Source organism: Triturus cristatus, chromosome 9, assembly GCF_964204655.1.
Source record: "Triturus cristatus chromosome 9, aTriCri1.1, whole genome shotgun sequence".
Taxonomy (NCBI): domain Eukaryota; kingdom Metazoa; phylum Chordata; class Amphibia; order Caudata; family Salamandridae; genus Triturus; species Triturus cristatus.
In genome coordinates, this window is record NC_140592.1 from 34,697,480 (window position 1) to 34,720,607 (window position 23,128).

The 23,128-nt window shown below is 49.7% G+C and overlaps 1 protein-coding gene across 2 annotated transcripts in view; it reads left to right on the plus strand.

Moving 5' to 3' along the window:
• The first annotated feature begins 8,637 nt into the window (after positions 1–8,637).
• The window catches only part of LOC146797320 (laminin subunit beta-2-like), a 342,744-nt gene continuing 328,253 nt past the window's right edge, over positions 8,638–23,128 (plus strand). Inside the window, exons 1-2 of one of the 2 annotated variants that reach the window (XM_085624322.1) lie at positions 8,638–8,728; positions 9,744–9,816. In XM_085624322.1, coding sequence (XP_085480448.1) covers positions 9,795–9,816 — 22 coding nt within the window. In that variant the 5' untranslated portion in view covers positions 8,638–8,728; positions 9,744–9,794. The remainder of the gene's footprint in view (positions 8,729–9,743; positions 9,817–23,128) is intronic. The other variant, XM_085624321.1, reaches the window with a different exon arrangement.

Below are 23,128 nucleotides of genomic sequence, written 5' to 3' on the forward strand. Positions count from 1 at the left end.
AGGGTCCAGTGGATGTGTCACCTGTCCCAGGCCTCCATCAAGGGCCTCAGGGACCACGGGAGACCCCTGTCTCAGGCCTCCATCAAGGACCACAGGGTCCAGTGGACGTGTCACCTGTTCCAGACTTCCACCAATAGCCACAGGGCCCAGGGGACGTATCACCTGTCTCAGGCCTCCATCAAGAACCACAGGGTCCAATGGATGTGTCACCTGTCCCAGGCCTCCATCAAGGGCCACAGGGTCCAGAGTTCTTGTTACCTGTCCCAGGCCTCCATCAATAGCCACATGGTCCAGGGGACTTGTCACCTGCCCCTGGCCTCCACCAAGGGCCACAGGGTCCAGGGTTCTTGTCACCTGTCTCAGGCCTCCACCAAGGACCGCAGGGTCCAGTGGACGTGTCACCTGTCCCAGGCCTTCATCAAGGGCCACAGGGTCCAGGGGACTTGTCACCTGTCGCATGCCTCCATCAAGGGCCACAGGGTCCAGGGTTCTTGTCACCTGTCCCATGCCTGCATCAAAGGCCTCAGGGACCATGGGAGACACCTGTCTCAGGCCTCCATCAAGGGCCACAGGGTCCAGGGGACTTGTCACCTGCCCCGGGCCTCCACCTAGGGCCACAGGGTCCAGGGTTCTTGTCACCTGTCCCGGGTCTCCACCTAGGGCCACAGGGTCCAGGGTTCTTGTCACCTGTCCCAGGCCTCCATCAAGGACCACAGGGTCCAGTGGACGTGTCACCTGTTCCAGACTTCCACCAATAGCCACAGGGCCCAGGGGACGTATCACCTGTCTCAGGCCTCCATCAAGAACCACAGGGTCCAATGGATGTGTCACCTGTCCCAGGCCTCCATCAAGGGCCACAGGGTCCAGAGTTCTTGTTACCTGTCCCAGGCCTCCATCAATAGCCACATGGTCCAGGGGACTTGTCACCTGCCCCTGGCCTCCACCAAGGGCCACAGGGTCCAGGGTTCTTGTCACCTGTCTCAGGCCTCCACCAAGGACCGCAGGGTCCAGTGGACGTGTCACCTGTCCCAGGCCTTCATCAAGGGCCACAGGGTCCAGGGGACTTGTCACCTGTCGCATGCCTCCATCAAGGGCCACAGGGTCCAGGGTTCTTGTCACCTGTCCCATGCCTGCATCAAAGGCCTCAGGGACCATGGGAGACACCTGTCTCAGGCCTCCATCAAGGGCCACAGGGTCCAGGGGACTTGTCACCTGCCCCGGGCCTCCACCTAGGGCCACAGGGTCCAGGGTTCTTGTCACCTGTCCCAGACCTCCACCAAGGGCCACAGGGTCCAAGGTTCTTGTCACCTGTCCCAGGCCTCCACCAAGGGCCACAGGGTCCAGGGTTCTTGTCACCTGCCCCTGGCCTCCACCAAGGGCCACAGGGTCCAGGGTTCTTGTTACCTGCCCCAGTCCTCTGTCAAAGGCCACAGGTTCTAGAGGGGATGTCACCTGTCCCAGGACTCCATCACCACCTAAAAGTGAGGGCGAACGAGGACCGAGAGAGCTGAAATCTGCCTGTAGCACATTCATAACAGTAAGCAGGAGCTACTGTAAAGGAGCCCCCTCCACCCCCCAACATCAGGAGAACCGCACATCGTTAACAAAAACAATGACGTTAGGTGAAAAACTACAGGTCAAGGGGCAGCAATGTTGACAGAGTTGTAATAGTGGCGACAGCGCGAAACCATAAAAGACATTACATTCAAAGATAAGGAACTGCCTTTTCTTCGCTCCCACGACCACTCTTAGTTTGATGACTGTTTTTGGTGCCTATGCCGAAATAAAACTTGATGAAAGTGATGCCAAGATTGGCTGTCATGGTAACAGGGGTGAGCCCCTCGCTGCCAGAGATCTCATGATTATGCCGGGGCGCATAAAGTCAGTGAAGCCCTCAATATATCAAGACTGAATACCATTATGCCAGGAACACCATCAAGGAAGGGATGAAATCCATCAGGCCATGGATGGCATACCACTTCAGGACTGCTGACCAGTATGCCAGTGTGTGTCACAGCATGCCAGGGAAGACCCCGTGTGTTACAGCATGCCAGGGAAGACCCCTGTGTGTCCCCTAGCCATCAAATGCCACGAGTGGGTCAAGAAGTCAGGGGTCATGTGATCGACATAGCCAAGGGAGAGTGGGACAGCACACCAGGCACACGCGTCCTCTCTCTTGCACTCACACACGTGTGTGTGCAGACACACATGTATAGGAAGCTGTAGGAAGGTGGATATCTGACTATGGTTACCCCCAAATTTTTGCCTAATGTCTAGCTGGTTTTTCGACTTAGTTGGCCTGAGATCCTGCTATTCAGGATCTCAGCCTGGCTGTTCTCTCTTTAAAATGGACTCCATGTACCCTAGGTACATACCCAATTGGTTGGATCACCCTGTCAGCCCCTGTACCAGTGTACACTAGGTACCCAGGGCATTGGTGTACCCAAGGCCTGCCAGGGGCTGAAGCATGTATTATGCCACCCCAGGCTTGGCCTAACAATTTGACACAACTGGCTGATCACTCAGCTGGGGTAAGTTGGTGTAATCACCTCTTACTAAGGTGTAGTATACCTATACCTAACCTTAAATGGGACACCTGGTAACCTATAAGTCACTCCTATGGCAGGCCTTAACAATCCTGAAGGCAGAGTGCTTGGTTCCATGTGAGATGGTGCTCTGGCATGAGCTGAGCCTGTCTGCAGTGGTCGGAACAACTTCCTTCTACTGTTTCCAGATATCGTCATACCATATACTCTTAAGTGCATTATGAACCTCGCGGTTAAATGCTATCTTTGGTTTGGCTTTATCAAAACATGTCGAGTAAGGTGTCATACGAATTGGAATACTAACCCCTCGCCAATTCTGGCGACGGGGTTAGCATTCCACCCTTCTAGAGGGACACGACATGTACAGTACCTGAAACCCGGGTAAAATCAGACATAGCCTCAGCTCCACAAAATGGATGCTGCCACCACAGACACAAGTCTGCCCTCCTGCTGCTGGGAGTCCTTCCAGCTTGGGAGGTGTGGACAAAGGGTTTCCTGCCAGGGGAGGTGCGTGCACCACCCCAGACAGGATTTTGTGTATTGGTCAGGTAGGGCTTGAAAGAAACCAGACATGCCTGTGGCTCACAAGGAGCCTCGGTGCATATGCCAGTTCAAACCGGTCCTGGGGCACACCAGTCCCGGGCCTGGGGCGAGCTGGACAAAGGATTGGGGGTGTAACCACCCCCCTTCCTGGTCCCACCCATAGGGAGGGACCTAGCAGGTAGTCCGGCCCCTAGAATCCGCTTAAAGGTAGGAGCTGTGGCCTAAGACTTCAGACATCCTGGAATCAACTTAACACTAAGAAGAAGACGGGAACTTCGACGCTCTGCTGCACAGAGGACTGAAGCAAATCTCCCCTGTGGTCAGGGAGTGACCACCTTGCTAACGCAAGCACCATCCAGCGAATCAACGTCTGCTTTGCCGCCGCCTCCCGCCGGAGCCCGAGCCCAGAGACTGACAAGACCTGGACCTCCAGACCTCTCACCGCCCGATCCACAGTCCCTGAAAAGAGGAGACCCGTGGAGGCACCGAGACACGTGGAGCCAGCCATCTTGGAACGACTACGACAAGCTGACAAGTGCAACAACCGAGGCTCCCTCCAAGTTGTGCTTTGGGATCTGAGAAGCCCAACACCCGAGCAGCATCTGCACCAAAGGTGAGCCCTCCAGCATCTCCACGATCTGCGTGGGGCCCTTCTGCATTTTGCCACTCGACGCGCCTAACCGGTTGCTGGCCCGCTGGCTAGTAGCCATCTTGGCGACGAACTCCACAAAATACACCGCTGGTCTGGTTGCTCCAGACTGGCCCTTGCTCCCCTCCAAAAGAGCAGTCCTTCTGACCTTGCTGGTCAGAACCATCAGCTTATTTCATCTCCTACAACAATTGCTTTTGCCAAGGCTTGTTTGCTTCGATCAAGTCGCCGACACCGCCGACAGCGAGAACCTGCGTGGGCCAGCACGTGAACCGACTCCTGGACGTCGTCGACCTCCAGGGACCACGTGGCTGCAGAGACAAGCTACACCTTTCTTCCTGTTTGCACCCGACATTGCCTGGTACCCACCTGGTGCCACGCTGGTCACTGGCTAGTGACTGTGAACACTGTCCCCTCTGCTTACAGGTCTTCAACATCTCCGATCCACCCTTGGATCCACTGCATCTCTCCCGGACCGACCGCCTGCAGCATCTTTGTCTTCAGGCTCCACGGAACAGATAGAAGAAACCCGACGCACTTCGAGGCCTATGCACCCGCTTCCTGTGGGTGAGGTAAAGCTGGCACACCTGTGCCCAAGTGTAGTATTACATCTCTAGTGCCTGTGTTCCAAATCTTGAGTTCCTAGTCCATCCGGAAGATCCTCTTTGCAGTAACTTTGTACTTTTTACGCACCCATTGAAACCTATGGGAGCACGCGTGTGACTATTTGCTCTGCACACGCCACCCGTGGACCTCCTGGTCACTAACTGACGTTAGCTCCTTGTAGGCCCAGCGATTCTAGAGGCCCTAGGCCTTTTCCCTTTTCTGTTCGTGGTACTTATACCACTATTTTAGTATATGGTTCGAGCGGCCACCAGGGCCTATCCATATAAAGTGCAACTTCTGTGTATTCTACTGTAATCTTGTTTGACGATTTGTGCTCCTGTGCTCATAAAGAGACTAGGGGTTACTTTGAGAAATAAATACATATATATTTTGAATATATATCTGTGTGGTGTCCTTTCATTGGTATGAAAGGGGGTTGCATTTGGTAAAACAGCTGGCTTAACACGCTTCACGAGTTTAGCCTCAAAGACTGCTTAGCCTACGCTACCACTAGGGCAGCTAGTCCGAAAAGGTTGACTTACAACCACACCATAAGGGTTGCTTGGCATGGTACAAGGTGGTCACTAGAACTAGTGAACAGCATATACCAGGCCAACTTCTCACAGAAGCCATAATGCAGACACACTCGCCCAGGCCCCTGCAGACTTAAGTATTGTTGTTTTCAATAACTTCAAGCCCTGGCTTCGATTCACACTCTTAAAGTACTTTCAATGCACCTACTTGCTCAAGATGCGATCTCTCAGACTATATAGACCGCCTCTAGCAAAAATTCACAATTCTTGTGAGTCACAGGATGAACTCATGCCTGGGGTAGGAACTGTCCATATATCCATCCTGCAGAGCTAGGTAAGCACTGTATTGGTGAGGTGAGCGGAGAATTAATGTATATATTCCCAAGACCTGTGTATAGCTCTTCCTCCCAGAGCAAATTGTCCATAACATGTTAATCCGGAACAGGCCCAGTGGTCGACCTTGGCCGTGTGCAGCAGTGGGCTAGCCATGGGGGGGGGGTTGAGTGCAGGACCTGCAGCTGGCCAGCCCCTGCGGCCAGCACCCTGACACACAGCTGGGAGCAGTGCACTGTGGGAGATTGCCTATCTGTGGAGGGGTTGGCTGTTAGGGCTGGCTGCAGGTAGGGGCTTAGCTTCAGCGGGTGTTTGGGGTGTTACCCCCCCCCCACACCCCAATAAATGTGTTTTGTGATAAAGAGTTGGGCGCAGGTGCTTTCAGTCGGGTATGGTCATGTGTCTGTCGGATTTCACCAGGAATGTTTACACACACAGACAAAAACACACACACACACTATCTTTCTGTTCAGAAAGACTTCAAAAATGTTGTTTATTTCACAAAATAATGTGCTTTCTCTCACTTAGTACCCCTACCAATCCGAATCCCTCTCCCCTTTTGCTGCCCCTTAAGCCCCTCTCGTGCACTTTGCTTGTCTGTCCTATTATGCATTATAACATTATATGCCAGTGTGATTGTTGGAATATCTGAAGCGGCACCCCCAGTCTTACTGGCCAAGCGGCACCCCTGGCTGCAAGACCGGCTCTATGTCCAACCCCATGCTGCGCATTGCTGCAGGCAGATCACAGTAAGGCTGCTGGAGAACATAATAAAAAAAAAACAGGAAATCACTGAAAATAACAAAGGTAAAAGTGATGTCTTAGTTAGCTATGGTAATAGCATCTTACTTTATGTTTAAAAAAAATTAGAAATTTGCTGAAAAAAACAAAGATTAAAGTGATGTTATGTTTAGGTAGGGTAATAAGATTTTACTTTAAATTATTTTTTTTTTAACTCAGAAAATCACTGACTAAACAAAGGTTAAAGGGACATTATAGATTAGTTTGGTTTTGAAATAATACAAAAACAAACATTTAAAAAGCAAAAAACACTGAAATTCTTCAGTTATAGTTAACAGAGTGAGCTATAACTTGTATGCCAGCCATGTACTGCTCATGACCTCACATATTATGTCACTCATGACATGTTAAATGACATTACTGATAACATCACTGATGATATCTCAAATGATATCACTGATGACATCATTCAACGGATAAGAGAGTTTGCTATAAACTGAAAGGTATTCAGTAAGTAACACGTCGACCCATTTTTCCATAACCTCGGTCGTGCTAATGGGAGTAAATTTTCACAGCAATCAGAATACAAAGCATATCTGTGAAATCACATATATTAAGTAGATATTATATATATATATATATATATTTTTACTGGTATTGAGGTACGTAAGAATCGTAATGTCTTTGTAGGCATTAGTCCGCATCTTATTAAACCTTGAATAAAATTCAAAAAGAGGGTTTATTATTTACCTTAGTGAGCTGTGCTGCCTGGTTAATACTTCATCTGACATAAAGTTTTAAGTGAACGGCTTCACATCTCTACATTAGTCAGTTATAAGGCACGCTCAACCAGGCCCTAGGGACAACCTCCATAGTTTGTAAATATCCACAACACATATCCTGAAATTAGAAGAATGGCGAACACCGTCCTGACAATTCTTACAGTCATACTGCAACCTGAACTGCCCGTACGTGAGTCTCCCATACATTATACTTTCTACGCCAATGTATAATGTCTCCATACTTTCACTGAACTTATATATCTATATATAATATATGTCTGTGCATTATAAACCCCCAGTTTAATTAGGAGTTGTTGATAGCCCTACATGAGAACATTAGTATGTGCACAGAAACCTACAGGTGAATGATATATTGTAAGAAAAAGCTTGAGTTTTTCGCGCTAGTTTTGGCAAGAGGCCTTTAAGTGAACCCACAATCTATTCGAAAAGTGTGACTCAACTCGCACTAGTTGTGCTCACTAGATGCCCTGTTTAAATAAAGTGGTGCCTGCACTTCATACGTCACTGGCTGCTCAAATGTGCACCACATAACTTTGACCACAGTGACTCAGACTTGTCTTCAGTACAGCACCGTTTCTATTTCGGACATGTACACATGTGCATAAAGCCAGTCTGTGCTATGTATCCTAATGGGCCCTTTACTACCTGCTTACTTTGTGTATTTTAAATTATGAAGCCGTTTATTGAGCTATGTCAGTAATAGGAGCTTGGATGATATCTCCAGTGACGTCATCAATGATGTAATTTGAGATATCATCAGTGATGTCATCGATGAGGTCATTTAGCAAGTCATGAGTGATGTAATATGTGTGGTGACAAGGAAAGCATGGCGGGGACGCAAGTTATAGTTAGTTCAGTAAACTATTACTGGTAATTGTCTTTTGTTTTTCGGTTTTTAAAGATTTGTTTTTATATCATTTTAACACCTAAATATAACGTAACTTTAACACAGTGGATGATGCGTCACTGTGTATTCACAGTTAGGTCAGAGCTTTCAAGGATAAGTGTTTTTGTTTAGCTGAAAACGTTGGCATCATTAGACAAATCTTTATGAAACTTTCCAAAAAAAGGTCATTCACCTTAGCTGCTTCTTGGAAAGTTTTGCATGCAGAGAAAAAGAGGGCTCCCAAAATATAGTTTAACCATGTAAATTCCCTTAAGAAATTTTGGAAAGCGATGATAAAAAAAATGTCTGAACAGAATCACACCAAATTTATCAGAAGTACTCAGAAAGGGAAGCTTTGTGATTTGGTGTCAATGACGTCATTTAACACAAGTGATGTAATATGTGAGGTCGTAGGCAGTGCATGGTGAAAGCTGCATACATGATGCAAAGGAGGTAGTAAGTGCCCTTGGGTAGCTCCCAGGTTTTGGGTGGAGAGCGGCTCTTCTAGCTGGCGTGGGGGCGCCGCGCTCATCCTATGATTAAAAACTCTGCTAGAGAAGCAGACATTTGGGTGACCAGTTTTAGAGCATGGGTGGTGGTGTAGAGCGCTCCATATGAAGGGTCTGCTCTTCACCTACAACTTGGGCACTACCCAGAGTTCCCTTTATCCTTTTTTGCATAATGTATGCAGCAATCTAACCCTGAAAGGGCACCGCTTTGATGTATACTGGGTGCTCCCTTGTTGCTGGATTGGGCAATGCTTGTTTGACGAGCTCTAATGAGAACAAAACACCTGGAATAGTAAAAGTCTTTTTGTCTTTTTTCTGCTCATTTGGAAACATGAACACGTGCTCATATTTTCTCTGGAAAAGGTGGGAACCCCAAGGTTCCGGAGTTTGCAGCGCCTCCAAATCCTAGCATTACAATAGGTTTTCTTTTCACATCCCCTGGAGCGAGGATTCCAGTCCGGACATTACTTCCCTCCCACGCGTTTTTTTAACTGACAGAAAGTTTTCGACTGGAAATAACTTCTGGAGCCCGAGCTGCACATAGCGGGCTATTCCGGAGCTGGGAGCTGCCCGAGGAAGGTGAGCGCTCTCTGGGGCAGCAGGGAAGGACGGGGCTGGGCGCTGCAGAATTATTCAAAGTGCCAGGAAGGGGCAGCGACTTTACAGGAGCCCCTCTTGCAGGGAGAGGGTGGGCGATGAAAGTATTTACAACGGAGCAGAAGTGGGTAGAGCGTTGCCTGTGTGATCTGGTGGATGAAATGCTTGGTTTGGAACCCAGAGGCGCTAGTTTTAATCCCGGGTGTTCCACAAACGTGTGATCCTGGACACATCGCCTTCTCTCCATGTGCTTTAGTCCTCCTAAACTATGTATTGGGCACAGTGACAGCGATGTGCATTGCTGCAGACTCCAGCACATGGGCAGCTCCAACAATGAATCTCTTATTCCAAGTCTCGCCCGGTGCCAGGGTGCCTGATGGGGCTAGGGGGTGGGGAGACGAGGGGTGAAGACAGATTCCCTTCACTGTGCCCCGCTCACTTGTGCCCCCAAATCCCTCAGGATGGTTTCCACGGGCAACAAGCCGCACTCTTTAAACCACACTCTTAAAGGGATTTCGGACTTTTGCAAAGTAAATGCAATGTCGCGTTTCTCACTTAAAAAATGTTCCATATTGAACCTTGGTCCGGTGCGCCGAGATGCCCTCGAGTGGCTGAGCGGTGACCTGTGAAAGCAGGGTAACAGTAAACTCGAATCTCGGCGTCAGTACTGGCCAAATTGTGTGATCCTGTGCACATCATCTTCATGGCACAGACCTTCACTTCCCTTATCTGCCGAAATCGAGTGTACAGTGCTTAGGGACACGATAATGCCCAGTATTAAGAAGCGCTATACACGTCGAGCTGGGACGTAACATTAATTCTGTTTTGGTGCATTTTCCACAGGAATTTGTTATTGAGGGACAGTGTTCGCAGGGCTATAAAACTTGTACATAAATATGTGTCTGTCGATTGGATGAGGGAGTTTGGGAGGGCTGAAGCTGGGCATCCCGCCTCCCCCCTCTGACCTGTTTTTCCTTTGCCCTGCCCCATCTCCCAGGTTACAGACAGGCTGGACCACTGTCAGAGGAGGGAGAGGACCGGCCGAGCCATGACGCTGCTGCTGCTGGGAGGTGAGAGGCGCTTCTATTTTAACTCAAGGCGCTGCTGCTGGGCTGTGACACCCCCACCAAGAGGCCGTTAATAGCCTGGTCTGGGGCGAGGGCGTAAGCGGGAGGGAGGGGGCTTGACAAGTGTGAGCAGTGTCAGGGGGCTGTTCATTTCACTAAGGGAAGCTTTTAATCAGCACGATTCCATGCATTTGCTAAATAAAAATGACTTGCCAAGCACAGACAATTACTTCTGTTTGGGACACTCCAGGGTTATGTACCTGACATGGAGTTGAGATAGCTGAAGTTTTCGCTGCTTTCTTAAACATGGGGGGTTGGTGTTTATAAACGCCTCTCGCTTTGCAGTCAGAGAAAGAAAAGTAAAGTGAATTATGTGACAATCTTGCTGGGCACAGGGAGAGTGAAAGAAAAGGCTGCGGGGTGTCATTTTCTTTGTGTAATGCACACATAATGTAAATACCTGTCAATGAACTCTATTTACATTTAATGAACTGTACACATTCAGCAGTTAGAAAAGCAGAAATCAAGCCCATGTGCTTTGTAAATCTGAAGTGTGATGGAAAGAAACGTTTTAAAGGTTAAAAACAAATCTAGACAATTTACTTGTTGGTGCACAAATGATAAACATTCACTTGAACCCCATTCCCACATATTATAATTTGTGTACAGTACAGTTGTATCAGCAAAACGGTACGTCTGTGTAAATTTAGTATCAATTTCACTGGAAAATGTGCTGTCTGTAAACGGCAGTGCGCTGCCACGCGGCGCCTTAGCTACATTAAAGAATCCCCCCTCGTGGCCATTAAAGGTCGGTGGTTTGCAAGAGTTTGTCATTCTGAAAAGTGGGTCCTGGTTCTAAAAAGTTTGGGAACCACTGCCCTAGTGTCTACCCAAGACAGACAGATGACAGGATTCTTGGTGCATTGGATACATGTTTTTATTTTCTTGTTTTTATTTAGAGTTTTATAAAGCGAGAACTAGACCCGAGGATATCAGGTCGCTTCACATGAGCACCAGCTTCGTTACAGATGGACACATTCATTTCCTGTTAGGCGCGGGAAGATTACGCGATTTGCCCAGAATCACAGGATGTTGAGCGTCGTTGCTGAGACTAGAAGCCGGTTCACCAGCTTCGAGGTCGACCAGTCTAGCCGTAAGCGTAAGGCTACAACATGTTACTGTCGGAATGATTTGGGGTCCACCTAGGAGTGCTATATGGACGCAGACATTCCACTTTCCTGGATTTAAGGCCGTGCTAGGTCCCCCAGCAGGAATAGAGGTGGCATCTCCAGCTTGCGCTGGTTACAGCCAGCAGGGTCCCTTCCCGATCAGAACAGCCATTGATACACAGGAGTATGCCGTGGCATGCGCTGGTTACAGACGGCAGGGTCCCTTCCCGATCAGAACAGCCATTGCGATGCACAGGAGTATGCCGTGGCATGCGCTGGTTACACGCGGTGAGAGTTAATGCCGTGCTTGGGGCATTCTTGTATCTATCGTGTCCTCTTCTGAACTGGTGACACATGCTCAGTTTTTCCGAGACGATCCTTCAGGGTGGCTCTGCCTTGTTAGTTCGGGGAGAGCGAGGTCTTTACTCCCTTTTGAACCTCAGATGGTTTTCTGTGTTTCTTATTTTTCTGGTAGGGAATTCCGAAGTTTGGTCTCCTGACCTGAGACCCATGTTCCACCTGTGCTCTGATTCTTGTAGGGGGGGGGGGGGGGATGAAAAGTCAAGACGCTAATCTCGAACACAGTTCAAAGCAGCGCTTGAAATGGAAATATGGAGGTGCCGGTACTCCTGTTCCCAGAGTACCTGTCTGCTGTTGAGAAGCGCTCTCTCCACTCCCACTGAAAGCATTGTGTTGGACAAACTGGTTTGTGTTCACACCCATGGATGACATGAGTGGACTTTGCTCAATGCACAAATCATTGAATGTGAAAGAAAGGTCATTGTAGCTGCGCAGACTCCCGCCCAATACAGAGTTGAAGTGGCGTCAATGCTTTTGGGTTACTAACTGTCCCTAAACAAGGATCCAGGGACGCAGTGGTAATTTGAAAAGCCAATTTCGTTCTTTGCAATATCACATACACAAACTGCACTAAGAAAAAACACTTCAGATTAAAAGTGCTTTTTTTCAACAGCAGTGCTGAGAAGTGCCAGTACTATTCCTTCCACATTGAAAATGTGCCGGTACTGTGTACCTGATAGTACCGGACCATTGAAAGCACCGCTTCTAGGCTAGTTGGAATGTGATTATAGGAACCTATGGACTTTTTGCGTGGGATGTCCCTCTGCACGTGCCTTGAAGACCGAGTGTGTGGCTATAGACACCCAGTGAAGTGCTTGAAGTGCTGGTGTGATACTCTTCATGGAAGGAGAAGTAGCGGCTACCCCCCGCCATCGTGTTAAAGCCTTGGTACCATGTTGAGTAAAAAGAGTGAGACACACAGAGCCGCACGCGGGCTATTGTGCTCTGTCCTTGCGATGGGCATCGATCGCAGAGTTGTCATTTTATCAAAATAAAAAGGGAGGCAGTGTCCTGTGACTCCCTCAGGCCTTTGTGGGAAGTGACGTCACTCCAACATTAACCCTCCCATCACATCACAAACCTTTACATTCTCCAGATAAAAATATCTTACATGTACCATGGATAAATGACCCTTGAAAGCGCCACCCAGCGGTGGAAAGGCTATTTTAGTTGATTTAGTTCTTCTTTGTCATTGTGCTCTCGTCTAGGTGCCACCGCCCTGTCTGGTCCTCTGTGGCACTGCCCTGTTTCTTCCTCTGCGGCACTGCACTTGCTCTTCCTAGGCGCCACTGCTCTGTCTCTTCCTCTGCAGCACTGCCCTGTCTCTTCCTCTGCAACACTGCCCTGTTTCTTCCTCTGCGGCACTGCACTTGCTCTTCCTAGGCGCCACTGCGCTGTCTCTTCCTAGGTCCCACTGCTCTGTCTCTTCCTCTGCAGCACTGCCCTGTCTCTTCCTCTGCAGCACTGCCCTGTCTCTTCCTCTGCAACACTGCCCTGTTTCTTCCAACACTGCCCTGTTTCTTCCTCTGCAGCACTGCCCTGTTTCTTCCTCTGCAGCAGCGCACTCGCTCTTCCTAGGTCCCACTGCTCTGTCTCTTCCTCTGCAGCACTGCCCTGTCTCTTCCTCTGCAGCACTGCCCTGTTTCTTCCTCTGCAGCACTGCCCTGTTTCTTCCAACACTGCCCTGTTTCTTCCTCTGCAGCACTGCCCTGTTTCTTCCTCTGCAGCAGCGCACTCGCTCTTCCTAGGTCCCACTGCTCTGTCTCTTCCTCTGCAGCACTGCCCTGTCTCTTCCTCTGCAGCACTGCCCTGTTTCTTCCTCTGCGGCACTGCACTTGCTCTTCCTAGGCGCCACTGCGCTGTCTCTTCCTAGGTCCCACTGCTCTGTCTCTTCCTCTGCAGCACTGCCCTGTCTCTCACTCTGCAGCACTGCCCTGTTTCTTCCTCTACAGCACTGCCCTGTTTCTTCCAGCACTGCCCTGTTTCTTCCTCTGCAGCACTGCCCTGTTTCTTCCTCTGCAGCACTGCCCTGTTTCTTCCAACACTGCCCTGTTTCTTCCTCTGCAGCACTGCCCTGTTTCTTCCTCTGCAGCACTGCCCTGTTTCTTCCTCTGCAGCAGCGCACTCGCTCTTCCTAGGTCCCACTGCTCTGTCTCTTCCTCTGCAGCACTGCCCTGTCTCTTCCTCTGCAGCACTGCCCTGTTTCTTCCTCTGCGGCACTGCACTTGCTCTTCCTAGGCGCCACTGCGCTGTCTCTTCCTAGGTCCCACTGCTCTGTCTCTTCCTCTGCAGCACTGCCCTGTCTCTTCCTCTGCAGCACTGCCCTGTTTCTTCCTCTGCGGCACTGCACTTGCTCTTCCTAGGCGCCACTGCGCTGTCTCTTCCTAGGTCCCACTGCCCTGTCTCTTCCTCTGCAGCACTGCCCTGTTTCTTCCTCTGCAGCACTGCCCTGTTTCTTCCAGCACTGCCCTGTTTCTTCCTCTGCAGCACTGCCCTGTTTCTTCCTCTGCAGCACTGCCCTGTTTCTTCCTCTGCAGCAGCGCACTCACTCTTCCTAGGTCCCACTGCTCTGTCTCTTCCTCTGCAGGACTGCCCTGTCTCTTCCACTGCAGCACTGCCCTGTTTCTTCCTCTGCAGCACTGCCCTGTTTCTTCCAGCACTGCCCTGTTTCTTCCTCTGCAGCACTGCCCTGTTTCTTCCTCTGCAGCACTGCCCTGTTTCTTCCTCTGCAGCACTGCCCTGTTTCTTCCTCTGCAGCACTGCCCTGTTTCTTCCTCTGCAGCAGCGCACTCGCTCTTCCTAGGTCCCACTGCCCTGTCTCTTCCTCTGCAGCACTGCCCTGTTTCTTCCTCTGCGGCACTGCACTTGCTCTTCCTAGGCGCCACTGTGCTGTCTCTTCCTAGGTCCCACTGCTCTGTCTCTTCCTCTGCAGCACTGCCCTGTCTCTTCCTCTGCAACACTGCCCTGTTTCTTCCTCTGCAGCACTGCCCTGTTTCTTCCAGCACTGCCCTGTTTCTTCCTCTGCAGCACTGCCCTGTTTCTTCCTCTGCAGCACTGCCCTGTTTCTTCCAGCACTGCCCTGTTTCTTCCTCTGCAGCACTGCCCTGTTTCTTCCTCTGCAGCACTGCCCTGTTTCTTCCTCTGCAGCAGCACACTCGCTCTTCCTAGGTCCCACTGCTCTGTCTCTTCCTCTGCAGCACTGCCCTGTTTCTTCCTCTGCAGCACTGCCCTGTTTCTTCCTCTGCAGCAGCGCACTCGCTCTTCCTAGGTCCCACTGCTCTGTCTCTTCCTCTGCAGCACTGCCCTGTCTCTTCCTCTGCAGCACTGCCCTATTTCTTCCTCTGCGGCACTGCACTTGCTCTTCCTAGGCGCCACTGCGCTGTCTCTTCCTAGGTCCCACTGCTCTGTCTCTTCCTCTGCAGCACTGCCCTGTCTCTCACTCTGCAGCACTGCCCTGTTTCTTCCTCTACAGCACTGCCCTGTTTCTTCCAGCACTGCCCTGTTTCTTCCTCTCCAGCACTGCCCTGTTTCTTCCTCTGCAGCACTGCCCTGTTTCTTCCTCTGCAGCAGCGCACTCGCTCTTCCTAGGTCCCACTGCTCTGTCTCTTCCTCTGCAACACTGCCCTGTCTCTTCCTCTGCAACACTGCCCTGTCTCTTCCTCTGCAGCGCTGCACTCGCTCTTTCTAGGCGCCACTGCCCTGTCTCTTCCTCTGCGGCACTGCCCTGTCTTTTCCTCTGCGTCACCTCCTTGTCTCTTCCTCTGCAGTGCTGCACTCGCTGTTTCCAGGTGCCACTGCTCTGTCTCCTTTTCTGTTGCACTGCATTCACTCTTCTTGGTGCCATTGCCCTGTCTCTTCCTCTGCGGCAGTGACCTGTTTCTTCCTCGGCAGCACTGCACACGTTCTTCCTCTCGATAACTGTGGTCTCTCTCCCTCTGTGCAATTGCTCTCTCCTTTCCTCCATGACACTGCACTCTCTCTTCCTCTGTTCACTCACTGCATGCTCCATTTTCTGTGCACTGCACTCTCCATTCATCTGTGCACTGCAGTGTCTTTTCCTCTGTTCGTGCACTGCTCGCTCATTTCTCTGTGCACTGCACTCTCTCTTCCTCTGTGCACTGCACTCTCTCTTCCTCTGGTCACGTACTGCACACTCCTTTATGAATTGCACTCTCCCTTCCTCTGTGGACTGCACTCTCCCTTCCTCTGTTTACTCACTGCACTCTCCTTTCTCTGTCACACTGCACTCTATCTTCCTCTGTTCACTCACTGCACACTGCTTTCTCTGTGCACTGCACTCTCTCTTCCTCTGTTCACTCACTGCACTCTCTCTTCATCTGCGTCACTGCTGTCTCCCTTCCCCGTATCACTGCCACTGAATTCACTCATATTGGTGCCATTGCCCTGTCTCTTCCTCTGCGGCAGTGCCCTGTCTCTTCCTCTGCAGCACTGCACTCGTTCTTACTCTCGATAACTGTGCTCTCTCTCACTCTGTGCAATTGCTCTCTCCTTTCCTCCATGACACTGCACTCTCCCTTCCTCTGTTCACCCACTGCATGCTCCATTTTCTGTGCACTGCACTCTCCATTCTTCTGTGCACTGCACTGTCTTTTCCTCTGTTCATGCACTGAACGCTCCTTTCTCTGTGCACTGCACTCTCTCTTCCTCTGTGCATGCAGTCTCTGTTCCTCTGTGCACTGCACTCACTCTTCCTCTGTTCACTCAATGCACTCTCTTTTCTCAGTGCACTGCACTCTCCCTTCCTCTATGCACTGCACCCTCCCTTCCTCTGTTCATTCACTGCATGCTCCTTTCTATGTGCATGCACTCTCTCTTCCTCTGTGCACTGCACTCACTCTTCCTCTGTTCACTCACTGCACTCTCCTTTCTCTGTGCACGGCACTCTCCATTCTTCTGTGCACTGCACTGTCTTTTCCTCTGTTCGTGCACTGAACGCTCCTTTCTCTGTGCACTGCAGTCTCCCTCTCTCTGTGGACTGCACTCCCCCTTCCTTTGTTTACTCACTGCACTCTCCTTTCTTTGTGCACTGCACTCTCTGTTCCTCTGTTCACTCACTGCACGCTGCTTTCTATGTGCACTGCACTTTCTCTTCCTCTGTGCAACTGCACTCTCTCTTCCTCTGTGCCACTGCACTCTTCCTCTATTCACTCACTGCACTCCTCTCTGTGCCCTGCATGCTCCTTTGTCTGTGCACTGCACTCTCTCTTCCTCTGTGCCACTGCACCCTCTATTACTCTGTTCACTCACTGCACGCTCCGTTCTCTGTGCACTGCACTCTCTCTTCCTCTGTTCACTCACTGCACTGTCTCTTCCTCTGTGCCACTGCTTTCCCTGTGCACTGCACTCTCTCTTCCTCTATTCACTCACTGCTCTCTCCCTTACACATATCACTGCCCTCTCTCTTCCTCATTTTACTCACTGCCTGCTCCTTTCTCTTTGCACTGTACTCTCTCTTCCTCTGTATAACTACACTCTCTCTTCCTCTGTGTCACTTCACTCTTCCTCTATTCACTTACTGCACTCTTTCTTCCTCTTTTCCACTGCACTCTCTCTTCCTCATTTAACTTACTGCATGCTACTTTCTCTGTGTACTGCACGCTTCCTTTTCTGTGCACTGCACTCTCTCTTCCTCTGTGCCTCTGCACTCTCTCTTCCTCTGTTCTCTCACTGCACGCTCCTTTCTCTGTGCACTGCACTCCCTCTTCTTCTTTTCACTCACTGCACTCTCTCTTCCTCTGCGCCACTGCCCTTTCCCTTCCCTGGTATCACTGCACTCTCTCTTCCTGTTTTCACTCAATGCACGCTCCTTTGTCTGTGCACTGCACTCTCTCTTCCTGTTTTCACTCACTGCACGCTCTTTTGTCTGTGCACTGTGTTCTCTCTTCCTCTGTTCATTTGTTCACTCACTGCACTCTGCTCCAGTGCTCTTTCCCTTCCCCTGTATCACTTCACTCTCTCTTCCTCTTTTCACTCACTGCACACTCCTTTCTCTGTCACTGTGTTCTCTCTTCCTCAGTGCACTGCACTCTCCCTTCTTCTGTTCACTCACTGCACTCTCTCTTCCCCTGTGCCACCTGCACTCTCTCTTCCTCTGTTTACTCATTGCATGCTCCTTTCTCTGTGCACTGCACACTTCCTTCTCTGTGCACTGCACTCTCTCTTCCTCAGTGCCACTGCACTCTCTCTTCCTCTGTTCACTCACTGCATGCTCCTTTCTCTGTGCACTGCACTCCCTCTTCTTCTGTTCACTCACTGCACTCTCTCTTCCCCTGTGCCACCTACACTCTCTCTTCCTCTGTTCACTCACTGCATGCTCCTTTCTCTGTGCACTGCACGCTTCCTTCTCAGTGTACTGCACTCTCTCTATCTCTGTACCACTGCACCCCCTCTCACTCTGTTCACTCACTGCACGCTCCTTTCTCTGTGCACTGCACTCCCTCTTCTTCTGTTCACTCACTGCACTCTCTCTTCCTCTGTCCCACTGCCTTTCCCTTCCCCTGTATCACTGCACTCTATCTTCCTCTTTCCACTCACTGCTTGCTCCTTTGTCCGTGCACTGCACTCTCTCTTCCTGTTTTCACTCACTGCATGCTCCTTTTGTCTGTGCACTGCACTCTCTCTTCCTCTCTTCACTCACTGCACGCTCCTTTCTCTGTGCACTGCACGCTTCCCTCTCAGTGTACTGCACTCTCTCTATCTCTGTACCACTACACCCCCTCTCACTCTGATCACTTACTGCACTCTCCTTTCTCTGTGCACTGCACTCCCTCTTCTTCTGTTCACTCACTGCACTCTCTTCCTCTGCGCCACTGCCTTTCCCTTCCCCTGTATCACTGCACTCTCTCTTCCTCTTTTCACTCACTGCACACTCCTTTCTCTGTCACTGCGTTCTCTATTCCTCAGTGCACTGCACTGCACTCTCCCTTCTTCTGTTCACTCACTGCACTCTCTCTTCCCCTGTGCCACCTGCACTCTCTCTTCCTCTGTTCACTCACTGCACGCTCCTTTCTCTGTGCACTGCATGCTTCCTTCTCAGTGTACTGCACTCTCTCTATCTCTGTACCACTGCACCCCCCTCACTCTGTTCACTCACTGCACGCTCCTTTCTCTGTGCACTGAACTCCCTCTTCTTCTGTTCACTCACTGCACCCTCTCTTCCTCTGTACCACTGCCTTTCCCTTCCCCTGTATCACTGCACTCTCTCTTCCTCTTTCCACTCACTGCTTGCTCCTTTGTCTGTGCACTGCGCTCTCTCTTCCTGTTTTCACTTACTGCACGCTTCTTTTGTCTGTGCACTGCACTCTCTCTTTCTCTGTTCACTCACTGCACGCTCCTTTCTCTGTGCACTGCACGCTTCCTTCTCAGTATACTGCACTCTCTCTATCTCTGTACCACTGCACCCCCTCTCACTCTGTTCACTCACTGCACGCTCCTGTGCACTGCACTCCCTCTTCTTCTGTTCACTCACTGCACTCTCTCTTCCTCTGCGCCGCTGCCTTTCCCTTTCCCTATATCACTGCACTCTCTCTTCCTCTGCGCCACTGTCCTTTCACTTCCCCTGTCTCACTGCACTATCTCTTCCTGTTTTCACTCACTGCACGCTCCTTTGTCTGTGCACTGCACTCTCTTCCTGTTTTCACTCACTGCACGCTCCTTTGTCTGTGCACTACGTTCTCTCTTCCTCTGTTCATTTGCTCACTCAGTGCACTCTCTCTTCCTCTGCTCCACTGCTCTTTCCCTTCCCCTGTATCACTGCACTCTCTCTTCCTCTTTTCACTCACTGCACACTCCTTTCTCTGTCACTGCGTTCTCTCTTCCTAAGTGCACTGCACTCTCCCTTCTTCTGTTCACTCACTGTACTCTCTCTACCCCTGTGCCACGTGCACTCTCTCTTCCTCTGTTCACTCACTGCACTCTCTCTTCCTGTTTCCACTCACTGCACGCTCCTTTGTCTGTGCACTGCACTCTCTCTTCCTCTTTTCACTCACTGCACACTCCTTTCACTGTCACTGCGTTCTCTCTTCCTAAGTGCACTGCACTCTCCCTTCTTCTGTTCACTCACTGCACTCTCTCTACCCCTGTGCCACGTGCGCTCTCTCTTCCTCTGTTCACTCACTGCACTCTCTCTTTCTCTGCTCCACTGCTCTTTCCCTTCCCCTGTATCACTCCACTCTCTCTTCCTCTTTTCACTCACTGCACACTCCTTTCTCTGTCACTGTGTTCTCTCTACTTCAGCGCACTGCTCTCTCCCTTCCCTTGTGCCACTGCAGCGTACTCTCGACCTCTCCTCTTGCCCCCAGTGCACCCACCAGCCTCCCAGGACGGACATCCTGTAAAAAGCTCTCTGGTTGCATGGATTAGAGTCAGACGCCGTGGCGTCCAGCGGGGTCGTCGGGGGTCACTGTGCACACAGCTCCCTCCAAACTCTGGCTCGGGATCTTGCGTTTCTCTGGCTCGCCAGGCTGACTCCTGCCCCGAGAAGCTGCAGGTTGTAGACCCAGTGCCTGTGTTTACCGCTTGTTTGTACCTTTTGCACACATGAGAGAGAACGTGTTTGGGCACACGCGCTCTGAACTGTGACGTTGTAGCTTTGCCTTTGCCACTTCCAGGTGGTTACTGTGACCTTTCGTGACCCAGAAAGATGCCCACCTGACACGTCCATAGAAAATATTTTTTAAATCGTTAGAATTTACGTGATCATAAACCTGCCATTAAGAACAGTTCTCATCACTCCTCCTCCCCCCCACCCCCCGCCCCACTGGGGTGTGCGCAGTCCTGCAGCTGTGTGCACCTCACCCTAAATGATATACACATGTAATATATAGGATCCTGAAATCCAGTGCTTAATGTGAGCCGGTGGCACGTAATTGTCAACACCGGCACTTATGACAGTCTACCACATGGTGGCGCTGTGTATCTAATTTAGAGATGAGCACAACAACAGTTTTATACGCCTTCAATTATAATTAACAAGCATTAAAAATACAACAGGTCTCGTCTTTGTCAAAGTTAGAGCATTTTTTTTAGCAAGTGGTGTTTCTTTTTAGAAGTGTTTTTATTATTGTGTTCGCATTTTTCAATGTACATAATATGCATATTTATGCATGCATTCAGAGGTTTTGTTAGTTAGATATGCAGATGTATTGTATGTGTATATATGTGCATATCTATGTTGGTCTATATATGTATCTAGGTATATAATAGCATAGTGTGCATACATATATAAAGATCAAATTGCCTCCTTGGCCAATCAACTTGTATTCACCCACGACTCACACCCTGCAGTGTGCATGCAGAAATATGAATGCCCACAAACCACTGGTATAATTGGCGTAAACAGCTTTTGAAGTGATTAACAATGCAGTGACGATAGCAACTAAAATATATGTAAATGTGAACTTTTTAAATGACGCCTCGTGGTGTGCATTTCTTATATTCTACTTTATTTTAAATTTTCACAAAGCTTATCAAATACACCCGCACTCAATACATTTCACTGTGTGCAGCCAGGAAGCAGCAAGGAGAGATCACTGGATATGCATGCTTACTCCAACATGCTACTGACAGCATTTCAACCCTACAAAATGCCTACTGTAGAACCAGCACCCCTCCATTTAATATTGCGTATTATCTTCAGGGAGTGACGGAAAGATTCCTGCTTGGTACCATAAACATCATAATACCCGCAAACTCACTTTTCAACCATGACAAAAACGATCCAGGCGACCAGTTCAAAGCAAAACATGTTGGGAGCAGGTTAAACGCTGAGAAGAGCATTCACACGTCCCCACAGGGACAGAGAGACCCAAACGTGAGCTCATTTTTTCCATCTTGTGTTATTCACCCTGTATCTGATGGGGACTGGCTCTGTAGCGCCTCACAGAATTACAGACTGGAACGCCCATGTGCCTGTGACGTGACCCCCCTCCCGCAGTCTGCTACTTGCATTAGGGCTCCTCACTGAGCCCTTCTACAGTGTGTGGAGAGCTACAAGTATAGCTTGAGTTATCTAGGCGCTATACAGCCAGGAATTACGGTGTTTTTCTGGGTTGTCTTCGCATTGCTGTGTGCTTCAGTGTGTCATCTTTCGATTTCGTCATCAGGACAAAATGAAACTTCAGGGAAGAGAGACCCAGAGGGAGGGGCGTGGGGCAGGGGGTTCAAGAAGCACAGCAGGCGTCCTTTATCATGACAAGTGTTTACATACCTGCGGGCGGTATGGAAATGTTGAGTGAGACGCAGGTTTCTTCGGCCCCGTGCGATGCAAAGAGCGGAATGGCTGTCTCTGGGGCACAGACGAGGGACAGGTCCCTCGAATGAGGGGGAGCTGCAGAACTATGCTAATTCACGACTAGTACTTTTTGCGTTCCAGAGTAGCGTGCTGCTCGCCGAAAAGCGCTTCGACCCCTCGTCATGGGTAGTAAGCACTATTTAAATGCAATTACAATGACGTAGTGCGGTGTGTTGGTGGCTTCAAGGAGCCGCTCTGGGCGCGGCCCTCAAAGACAAGGCTGGGAGCCAAGCAGGAACCATGACAGGGCACTCTGGGGTTACAGTGACAAGGAAAACCCGGGGTTAAGCTGAACCAGTCAACCACTGTTTATTTTTGCATCTCGCTTTCACTTTAAAGTGCGATGCAAAAATAAACATGCGGCCTGCTTTCCTTCTCTCTTGTCTTTATGGGGCCATGTGTTTGAAACACATGACCCCATAATGATAAGAAACCTTTTGCGACGCACTGAAGGCAGACAAGCCAGTCCAAGTGGGACGGCTCAAAAATCCAAAATGGAACATCACAAAGAGCTCTTTCCCAATGGCTGGCCACCGTTTAACATAAACTGTGACGCCGGCCAATGGGAAAGAGGGGCGGGGCTTAAAGCCCTTTATAGAAAATACCCCAAAACATTCAATCTCGCCAGCGAGACCGCGCATGTGCGCAGCCCACGCCAGCCGAGACCTAAAAATGACTATTACCTGCCACCAAAGCCATTGTTATAGCTTTGGGGGCCTGGAATAGTCTTGACTGTCACACTTGTAGGAATGTGATGGTTAGTAGTTGAGTTTGTGGTGTCTTTGATAGCACTGGCAGGGACAATGGGTGGCACAGGCTGCAGTAACCTCCTGACTAGGACCCTTGCACTTATTTTTTTTTCACAAATTAAGCACTGCTGCAACCTATTTAATAAGCTTGTGTCTAATTTCCTTATTACAGGAGACTGTGAAGTGTGTAGCTGCCTGTAATTAAAAAATTATGTAGCCGCTCAACTATTATAACTTATTACTGTTTCAGCAAAGTTGACCAGTGTTTACACCACCAAGGAAGAGACACTTTTCCCACCTGTGGTGCACAAGTGGGTTGTTTTACAATCTTCAGTACATCCCACTCATCTACATAACAATGTCAAAGATGAGGAAGAACACAAAAAATTTTAATTGCTCCAGTGTAGTGCATGTTATTATTGTTTTTTACAAATATTTATGATCAATATCACAACCAAGGTCCCTAGTTCTGTCTTCTGTATTTCCTCCAGAAATGCTCTACAGCACTATGATGCCCTCTGGGGCTTGGTTTGTGCTTCAAAAAGAAATTACTAAAAATAAAAACTCCAAAAATAAAATGAAAGATGAATAAAACACAAATGTGGGGCCTACAGCAATCTCTCAAGTTTTTGAAGCAGAGGTGTTAACACCTCTCACTCTCTTTTGAAAGACTTAGGAGAGTAGGAATGCGGATCAATCCTGGATCTCCAGCTCCCTCAGTTTCT